The 10,793-nt window shown below is 33.0% G+C and overlaps 2 protein-coding genes across 2 annotated transcripts; both read right to left on the bottom strand.

The window, feature by feature from the left end:
- Positions 1-689: 689 nt before the first annotated feature.
- LOC122723272 lies at positions 690-6,959 on the bottom strand. The gene is made up of 5 exons (XM_043955051.1): positions 6,807-6,959; positions 5,732-5,976; positions 1,925-2,024; positions 1,033-1,854; positions 690-921 (listed from the first exon to the last, which is right to left on the bottom strand). The coding sequence occupies exons 1-4, from the start codon at positions 6,957-6,959 to the stop codon at positions 1,039-1,041; spliced, it is 1,314 nt and encodes a 437-aa protein (XP_043810986.1). The 3' UTR covers positions 690-921; positions 1,033-1,038.
- Positions 6,960-8,936: 1,977 nt separating this feature from the next.
- LOC110610292 (myb-related protein 308) lies at positions 8,937-10,228 on the bottom strand. Its single transcript, XM_021750150.2, has 2 exons — positions 10,036-10,228; positions 8,937-9,914 (listed from the first exon to the last, which is right to left on the bottom strand). The coding sequence occupies exons 1-2, from the start codon at positions 10,163-10,165 to the stop codon at positions 9,064-9,066; spliced, it is 981 nt and encodes a 326-aa protein (XP_021605842.1). The 5' UTR covers positions 10,166-10,228; the 3' UTR covers positions 8,937-9,063.
- Between the last annotated feature and the right edge of the window lie 565 nt (positions 10,229-10,793).

Genomic DNA, 10,793 nt, shown 5'->3' with positions numbered 1-10,793 from the left:
GGGTAATTGATTGGAGGTGAAATTTTGAAGCAATTTTGATGTAGAGAAAAAAAATGAAGAAGATAGTTTCTCTTGGGTTCATGGCGGAGGAAGAAAAGAAATTGAAGAAGCACTACAAAAAAACAGGGTATCAGTGACGGATTTTTCTGTCGCTGAAAGTAAAAAATCCGTCGCTGAAACTTTCAGCGACGGATTTGCGACGGACTCAAGTCCGTCGCTTAAAGTCATGTCGCTAATTTTTTCCGACGGATTGCAATTCCGTCGGAAATATTAGCGACGGATTTCCGACGGATTTTAACTCCGTCGGAAAAATTTCCGACGGTTTTCCGACGGAAAATTCAGTCGGAAAAATTTAGCGACGAAAAACTTTTGTCGCTAAATCCGTCGGAAATTCCAATTCATCCGGTGAACATTCCGTCGCTGATCCGTCGGAAATAATTAGCGACGGAAATTTTCCGTCGGAAATCCGTCGGAAATATTAACACAATTTAAAAAAAATTCTCACAAATCCGTCGCTAATCCGTCGCTAATATGCTAAAATTCAATCACAAAAAATAGTTCCCTGTTTTTATTTAGATATTCCCTGTATAATCAAATAATTTATAATTAAGAATCATATTGAATATAAATCAAATATCATTCATAATAATTATAAGTAATGTTCATAATACTTAACAATATTCAGAATATATAAAATAAATCCATAATATTTAACAATGTTCATAATAATACTTAACAATCGTCATAAAATTTAAAATAAATGAATAATACTTAACAATATTCATAAAACTAAAAACTAATCTATGAATTTGTTGAATCATCTGATAGAGAAGTACAATCTGCAGTTGGATTATTTGTTTCATTCATAGAGAGCTGCTGGCTATGTCCTCTACCTCTAGATGATACTGCTCTTCGAGGCATCTGAAAAAATAATTGTCCATTAGTTTTAATTAACAATAAAGACAAACAATAGAAAAAATAATAATCAAATATTAAGTCTATGAATATATATAAAAATATGATATACTTTACAATGTATCATTCAGAATCATCTTCTAAGTTGACATCATCATCACTATCAATACCATCAACTTCTAAATCGTCATCTGACTCTTCAGTGTCTTCTTCCTCTTCTTCATCCTCTCCCTCTTCCTCTTCCTCTACATCCTCATCTTCATCTTCCACCACTTCAAGTGGTTGTTGCACTTGTTGCAATTCATTAACATCCACCTCAACCATACTACTTGAATCAAGTAACATTGTGGGATCATCAAGTTCGGTTGTTGGTACAATTTCTTGAGGTCTTGAGACATCATCCTCTTGATAAGCAACATCATTGGAGTTTTGCTCATTTGAATTGTTGTTAACCATGGAAGGTCCAATATTGTAAGTGCTCCTAGCTTTGGTTTTGAAAACCGCACACCAGTCAACTCTGACTTTATTGATTTTAGGATATTTAATATAGCAAACTTGATGAGCTTGTTGAGCTAAAATAAATGGATCAGATGATGCTAGCCTTAATTTGACATTGATTTCCACAAGACCATGTTGAGGATGGACCCTTACCCCTCTATTAGTGTCAAACCATTCACACTTGAAAAGGATTATCTTGTTTTTCTCTCCAAAGTACTCTAATTCTAATACCTCATTCAGCAAGCCATAGTAATCACTTTCATATTCATTATAACAACTTCCCTTGACCCATACACCACTATTTAATGTTTTTCGCTCTCTGCCATAATCATGTCGATGAAATTTAAATCCATTCACAAAATATCCTTTATATGATTGTACTTTTCGGCTGGGCCCTTGAGCTATTTGATAAATGCAGTTATCAACTTCGTTCCTTCCCACCTAATGTTGAAATATTAAGTTAGAAGTCAACAATAATGCTAAAGCTCAAATCATCACTTGCAATACTTACATAGTCTTTTAACCAATTAGCCAGTTCTCGCTCTCGCATTTGCTCAATTTGTTGATCGCTGATATTTGGTATTGTTTCTCGAAAATGAGAATCAAAAATCCTACACAAAAAAATTAATTTTTTTGTAACATATTTTATTTTATATGATTAAAATGTTAATACTTAATTTAAATCACTTACTCAATAAACGGATCAATTTCAGGACAATTCAATAACACATATAAATGTGCTGCATAGTACTATTCATTTGACAACATTCTGCCATGTTCCAACTGCCCAAAAGGTCGACCTGCATGAGTGAAAATCGAAAGGCGTCCCATAGGTTCTACATGTCCACCATCATCATTTCTTGGGACTCTATTTAGTCTTGTCGAGATAGATGGCTCAAAGTAATGTGAGCAAAAAGATGAAATTTCCTCAATAAGATATGCCTCAACAATTGAACCCTCAACAGAAGCTTTATTTTTGACTTTTTTCTTCAAGTCAAAGAGGTATCTAGTAAAAGAAAAATTAGACTGTTAGTTGGTTATTTGACATTTATTTACAATACACCATATGTAAATATTTAGTATTGCATTTACCGTTCAAAGGGATACATCCAACGATATTGCACAGGTCCACCTACTTTTGCCTCGTATGCCAAGTGAATAGGTAAATGCTCCATTGAGTCAAAGAAACCGGGTGGGAATATCTTCTCCATCTTGCAAATGCTCTCAACAATATTTTTTTCTAAGATATTCAAATTTTCTTCTGTGAGTGTGGTTGCAGTTATGTCTCTAAAAAAATGACTCAACTCAGTCAAAGCATCCCAAACTGCTTTAGGCAATATGTCACGAAATGCAATTGGTATCAGTCTTTGCATCAATATGTGGCAATCATGGCTTTTTAATCCATAAAATTTACAATCATTCACACTAACAGACTGAGCAATGTTCGAAGCATAACCGTCAGGCAACCTCAAATCCTTAAGCCATTGACAAATTGACCGTTTCTGTTCTTTATTCAAAGAATAAGTGGCTTTAGGTTTGTACACTTTACCATTATTATACAACAATTCTAACTCGGGACGATTGCAATAGACTTTCAAATCTTGTCTTGCCTTGATATTGTCCTTTGATTTGCCATTCACATCCATAACTGTGTAGAATATGTTATCAAATACATTCTTCTCTATATGCATAACATCCAAATTATGTCGAAGTAAATTTGATTGCCAATATGGAAGCTCCCAAAATATACTCTTTTTCACCCAGTTATGCTGTACTCCAAACCCCGGTATTGTTTGCTTGCCAGCAGTTGTTCCAAACACAACATCACTCAACAAATTAACCCGATGTTGTATAACATCACCTGCCATACGAGAAGGTGGAGGAGTTTTTTCTATGAAACCTTTTCTAAATTTATCTTTCTGTCTTCGATATGGATGGTTAATAGGAAGGAATTGACGATGACAATCAAAAAAAGATGGCTTCCCACCATGCTGAAGTATAAAGGCCTTACTATTTTCCATACAATATGGACATGACATTCTACCATGTGTGCTCCATCCAGATAACATACCATATGCAGGAAAATCACTTATTGTCCATAACAATGCTGCTTTCATTTGAAAGTTTTGGTTAGAATTAGCATCATGAGTCCAAACTCCTTCATGCCACAACAATTTCAGCTCATCAATCAAAGGCCTCAAAAAAACATCCAAGCTTTTTCCAGGGCTTTTAGGACCTGGAATTACCATATTCAGAAACATGTAAGGTTTTTTCATTGCCATCCATGGAGGTAAATTGTAAACTACAACAATTACGGGCCAACAAGAATACGGTTTAGACCGTTGCCCAAAAGGATTGAATCCATCAGTACATAATCCAAGCCGAACATTTCTTGGATCAGATGCAAACCAAGAGTGGGTGCGATCAAAATGTTTCCATGCCTCACTATCAACAGGATGCACCATACTACCATCTACATGTTGGTTAGAAGCATGCCAAACCATATGCAGAGCAGTTTTGGATGACATAAAAAGTCTTTGGAGTCTAGGAATCAAAGGTAGATATCGCAACACTTTAAATGGTCTCTTTTTTCGTCGCCCCATAAATGATTGTATTGGTTTATATCGAGGGTGACCACATATTGTACATGATGTTCTGTCGATATTTTCTTGAAAGTACAACATACAATTGTTTACACAAACATCGATTTTTGTATAACCAAGGCCTAGAGTGGACATCATCTTCTTCGTATTATAAAAATTATCTGGTAAGAGGTTTCCTTCTGGTAGCATACTTTTTACCGTTCCCATAAACTTATTAAAACAACTATGACTAATGTGAAATTCTGACATTAAGTTCAGCAATTGAGATACAGCAGATAACTTGGTATGATTATTGCAGCCTTCCCATAATGGCACATCCGCACCATGTAATAATTCATAGAATTTTGAAACTTCTAAGTTCGGCTCCATGGTTCGATTGCCCATTTCAGAACTACCAACTCCAACTGTACCATAATTTATATCCATTGCTTCCATGACCATGCTTCTATAATCATTGACATTGTTGGTTGTAGCAAGATAATCAGTAGATTGTTCCTCAAGTTGTTCAGAATTTATTTCATGAGTGATAGATTCACCATGCGCAATCCACTTAGTATATCCTCCAACAAATCCACTTTTGCAAAGGTGATAAGTAACATCTTGCCTATTCTGAAATTTCCTATTCTGACACTTAGAACATGGACAACGAATTTTATCTTGGCATATAAACTGTACTTGTGCATAGGCAAAGTTTAGAAATGTCTCCACCCCAATCTCAAATTCAGAATTAAGAAAGCCATTTTCATCTAGTCGCTCATACATCCATCTACGATCTACCGACATGATAAATATATTCTGAAATATAAACAAATTCAACTTTAATTATATACTAATTTAACAAATCAAACACACTAATCAATTTAACAATACATATCAAAGAAAAGTTGAATAAAGGCACATAAAGTAATCAATTTAACAATACATATATATATTAATAAAATTATATATTATTATTATTATTATTTTGAAATTTATAAAATGACTTATTCTCTTAAAATTAAAAATATATATATATTTTTTAAAAGGTCATTTTTTAAAAGGCAGCAAGCTGCTGTGCAGCAGCAGCTGCTGCACAGCAACTGCTGCTGCACAGCAGCTGCTGTGCAGCAGCTGCTGCTGCACACAGCAGCACAGCAGCTGCTGCAGCACAGCAGCTTGCTGCTGTGCAGCAGCAAGCTGCTGTGCAGCAGCAAGCTGCTGCAGCACAGCAGCTTGCTACTGTGCAGCAGCAAGCTGCTGTGCTGCACAGCAGCAGCAGCAAGCTGCTGCGCAGCAGCTTGCCTTGCTTGTGCAGCAGCAAGCTGCTGCCTTGCTTGTGCAGCAGCTAGCTTGCTGCTGCACAAGCAAGGCAGCAGCATGCTTGCTGCTGCACAAGCAAGGCAGCAGCAAGCTTGCTGCTGCACAAGCTATATTTCATAATTCCACATTTTTTTTTTATAACTAATAAATTTATTTTCACATTATTTTTAACATATTATAATATATATTTCATAATTTATAAAAATTAGTAACATAATAATCATGTAATCTCAAAACCCCAAATAAATAAATAAATAATATAAAAACAAACAATTAAGCAATAAACCCATCAAACTCAATGGCTAAGTAATCACCTAATATTTTTCAAAATTATTATTTTAATAATTAATATAAAATTAAAAATTAGTATAACAAGCATACATTAGGATCAACCAATCATTCCTTCAATAACTTACATGGAGTGGCGACGATCGGCAGTTGCAACGGCGGTGAGTGGCAACGGTGGTGGCGGCAGCGGTGGCAGCTCCAGCAATGGCGGCACAGCCGCGGCAACAGCAACAGCTACAGAGAGGCGCAGCAACGGGCGATAGCCCGGGAACGACAGTGGCGGCGGCGATGGAGGCGGCGACGGCGACGGCGGCAAGAAGAAGGATGGAGCGATAAGGAGAAGAGAGGAGAAGAGAGGAGAGGAAAATGGTGGCTGAAATCAAAAAGAGTCCCGAAAGAGATGGATTAGGTTTTTAAATATTTTTTTGCATTTTCTGACGGATTAGCGACGGAATAAATTCCGTCGCTAATATTTTAAAAATCCGTCGCTAATCCGTCGCAAATCCGTCAGAAATATAAAGCTTTAGTGTTTGTCGCTGATCCGTCGCTAATTCCGTCGCTAATTTTTTTTTTCCGACGGAATTAATTTCCGTCGCTAAATCCGTCACTAAATCCGTCACTGATAGCCTTTTTTTTTGTGGTGAAGATAACTTCCTCCCTCTTCTAGTCTTTTCTTCTTTCTTCTTCTTTTCTTTTCTTTTTTTTTTTTTATTTGGTCAAGTGGCTAGCAAAGTGCCACTTGTCCTTAAATTAAAATTTAATTTATCTTTTTTTTTTCTCTTCTCTTTTTCTTTTTTTTTCTTATTCTTTTTATTTATTTATTTTCTATTTTCAATTTTTTTTTAGATGTTACATGGTGTCCCTCGCGATTGCCCCTGACCCTTCGTATGGTTTCTTACCTTGGTGCACGTTGTTCCTAGGATTTATTCCTGCCTTAGCTTTTCTTCCTTATTTTTATTTTCAGCTCGGCTGGAGTGATGCCTTTGGTTCTTTTTGGTTTTACTTGAATCCTCATTTTTGGCTTTTTGGTGCCGGTGGTTTAGTTTCGAGACCGATCACCTGCCTCATTAGGCTTCTTGTTTTCTCAACTTGGCTTTTTGGTGTCGGCAGTCTATTTTCGATATCGGTTGCTTACCTCATTGAGCTTTTTGTTTTCTCAACTCGACTTTTTGGTGCCGGAAGTCTATTTCCAAGATCGGTTACCTGCCTCATTAGGCTTCTTATTTCCTCAACTCGGCTTTTTGGTGCCGACGGTCTATTTTCGAGATTGGTCACCTGCTTCATTAGACTTCTTGTTTCCTCAACTTGGCTTTTTAGTGCCGACGGCCTATTTCCAAGACTGGTCACCTGCTTCATTGGGCTTCTTTGAAAGCAAAGAATTTTTTAGACTAGAAAGGAGGAATTTTATTCATGTTTTCAATGTTACAGGTACATCGTATATTTATTGAAAATACCTCTTCAAGTGCTGGATGTTCCAAGCGTGAGGCTTCGGGTTTTCTTGCAAATCTTCAATTCTATATACCCCTGACCTAACGACTTTAGTAACTCTAAACAATCCCTCCTAGGTCGGTGCTAGCTTGCCTATAGCAGCCCTTTTCCCCATGGCTTCTAGTCTTCTTAAAGCTAAGTCTCCAACTTTCAAGTTCTTTTCATGAACCTTTTGGTTGTAGTACCGAGCTGCTTTTCAGTCAAAAATTAATGAAAAATTACTATATATTTTCTATAATATAAAAAACTTATTAGTTGATCACTCTATTATGAAAAATACATAAAAATAGTTTTGACATTTTAAAAAATTTATTAATTGGTCTCTTCATTAATTTTATCTGTTAAATATTGTTAAAAAAAATTAGAATGGCACCCTTGATATGATGAGACTAATCAATAGAAATTTTAAAAATATGAGAGACCAGTTAATAAATTTTTTAAAACTATAAAAATTAAATAATAAAATATTTAATAGTTAAAATTAACGGAAAAATTAACTAATAGATTTTTTAAAATATTAGGAGCGTTTTGATGTATTTTTAAATTTTTTTTTCATATCATAGAGATTAAATAATAATTTAAAAAAAAATTAATTTGAATTTATAGTTAAAATTGTTATAAATTTTTAAATATTTAATTTAATTATTAAAATATTAAAATTTTACAAACGTGAATCGACGAAGACATTTTGGATTATTTAAATTAATAGGTTTTAAAATTATAAAAATAATATTTTATTATTATGAAAATAATATTTTATCATTATAAAAGTAATGTTTTATTATGTAAAAACTTATGGAGGCTTGCAGATAAAGTTTAGGATTTAGCCAAAAACAATGAATTGGGGTTATTATGACTTTGATAAAAAGTTTAAGAGTTTTATTTGAACTTTTTACAAAAACAATACGCAGGAAAAAATAAAGTTAAATTAGGTTCAAAATTTTTATGCTAATTTATATATATTAAAAAATATAAATTATATATTTTATAAAGTATTAATTTGAAAATATAATTTATCAACAAAAATATTCTTTTAAATTTATTAATTAAAATATACAAATCTAAATAGAATTGGAATTGGTTGTTTTATTAAAAGCATAAATCAAATTCAAATTTGACTAGTGCAATTTTCATATGCGCACTACTCATTGGTGTCCTAGTTGTGGAATTAATTAGGGATTTAAGTTGGATGGAATTCTAATAAAGAGGAAAAAGAACAGGGAAGATATCAGCAATTATTACATAAGGGTTGGGGTGCGCGGTATTTGGTTGAAACTGAAAAAATCGATCGAATCGAATTAATTTGAAAATTTAATTTGGTTTTTTATTCATTTCAGTTTGGTTCGATTTTTAATTTTAAAAATTTTAGTTATTTCGATTCTGTTCGATTTTTATTAGAAAAAAAATTAAAAAATCGAATCAAACCAATTAGTAATAATAATATGTTATTTTCAGTAATATAGAGAAATTAGATCACATTAAAATTAAAATATTTTAATTAAATTTTAAAATACTAAAAATAAAGTGTAAGAAATAAAAAATTTATTAAAAATTAAAACCGATCAAATTGAATCGAATCGAATTGAATCAATTCGATTTCTGACTAAAATCAGTTTGATTCGATTTTTATAAATACTAAAATTTTGATTTTCGATTTATTTAGTTCAGTTCGATTTTGAATCGAACCGACCGAATGTTGACTCAAAATAAGGGTATATATTTGGTGAATTAGTAAATGGTATATTAATTAAAATCATGATATATGTTAATTTTAAATTAATAAAATTCTAATAAATGAGTTTCAAGAGAGTTAAGCACACTCTTTGAAATTAAAAACATCGAAGAAAAAGTAAACTGTACTGTACAAGAAATTTGCATATTACAATATCTAATCTAATTAAGTTGAACAAACTTGGCACCATTTCTTTAACATCTGAGCGCAGAGAGAGGAAAAGATACTTACTCCTTTTTGTTATTGCAAGATCTGTGAATCCCATGTCAATTGATCTATAGGGTTCACACTATAATACATCTCAGGCATTTGTGTACACTCCATAAAGTGAAAATTAAAGTTAGAGCTTTGAAACAAAGAATCCATATTCTGCCCAGCATACACCTCACTGGTTCTCTCAAATTGAACTGCTTGTTCTACCTTCATTTGTTCGTTTCTTAAAGGTTGAATAGGCTCTGTATAACCACCCCATAGGTTCTTCTCGTCTATGATCCCAAAACCAGATGGATTTGTAGCAGAACACGATATGGGGACGCTTCCCATTGGACTAGATTGGCTTGCATGATCCAATAAAGCTTGTATATTAGAGTTTTGATGTTCACAGAAAGTCGTTAGTGTTGAGGAAATATGAAGTGGATGAAGACAGAAATAATTAGCATCATGAGAAGCAATAGAAGTTAAAGAAGGGGTAAAGGGGGTTTCCTTCACATCCATGGAAAGATCTTTCATTTGTGAAGTTGCATGGAAAACCGAAGAAGATGAGGTTGGCTGGTAATGAGAATCTGCAGAAGGTGTGCATGCAGTATTATTGTTATAGCTTTGAGCATAATTAGGGGAGAGAAGTTTATGAGTATTGGGATCTAATCCTTGTGCAATAAGCTTCTTCTTGATGCATGAATTCCAGAAGTTCTTGATCTCATTATCAGTTCTACCAGGTAAATGCTTAGCTATTTGAGCCCATTTATTGCCTAGAATTCTATGAACATCAATGATGGTTTTCTCTTCTTGCGCAGTAAAAGAACCTCTTTTGAGATCTGGTCTTAAGTAGTTTATCCATCTCAATCTGCAGCTCTTTCCACACCTTTGCAGCCCTGCAAAAGATAATAAACGTATATATATATGCGCATACTCTTTTCAGAAAGATTCAAGAATATGTTATTATGAGAGAATTAATGAAATTAAAGGAATAGAAAATAAAGTATAAGGATTAACCTGCTAGCTTTGGAACAGAACTCCAAGAAACATGAGCACGAGTTGTAATAAACTTGATTAGTTTCTCATCTTCTTCCGGAGACCATAATCCTTTCTTAACTTTCTGTTTGCTGCAACAATGATGTCCCATTGTCGTTTTTTCCAAATTCTCAGCTTAGATATAGCTCACCATTTAGTGTGATGGTGCTTCGGTATTAATACTAATCCCGTCATAGTTTGAAATGCAAACTTTCCTTTATATAAACATGATTTTCTCGGTTAGCCTGACTTGAATTAACAGTTAAAAATATATTATCTCTCGTAATTTTTATTCAATTTATTTTTTAATATTTATTAAAAAATATAATTTTTTAATATGTATTAAAAAATATAATTTTTTATTATCATTCTAATTATATATATTTTAAATATATTAAACTTTATCAATTACGGAGAGATTTTAAAAATAAAATAAATATTAAATAGAATTATAATAATCGATTTATATATTATTATAATTTAAAAAAAATAAAAATAATTTTAAAATAATAAAAAAAATGACAAAAATTATAAATTTAAATACCCATTATCCCTAATACCTAAAAAAAAAGGGAAAACATAATTTTTCTCATTTGCAATAGGATAACTAAAATAAGAAATTAAAAGGTGGTTTGCTTAATTTGGCTACAGTCCACGTTTATAAAATGCTCTAATTTTTAATGAGACAGTGCTTGAGAGATAGTGGAAATTAAACTTTGGGTGTACTCATGAGGCAGGAC

The sequence above is a fragment of the Manihot esculenta genome, chromosome 3 (genome assembly GCF_001659605.2).
Source record: "Manihot esculenta cultivar AM560-2 chromosome 3, M.esculenta_v8, whole genome shotgun sequence".
NCBI lineage: Eukaryota > Viridiplantae > Streptophyta > Magnoliopsida > Malpighiales > Euphorbiaceae > Manihot > Manihot esculenta.
The sequence above is the reverse complement of the archived record's forward strand: the minus strand, read 5'-3'. Positions and strand labels throughout refer to the sequence as shown.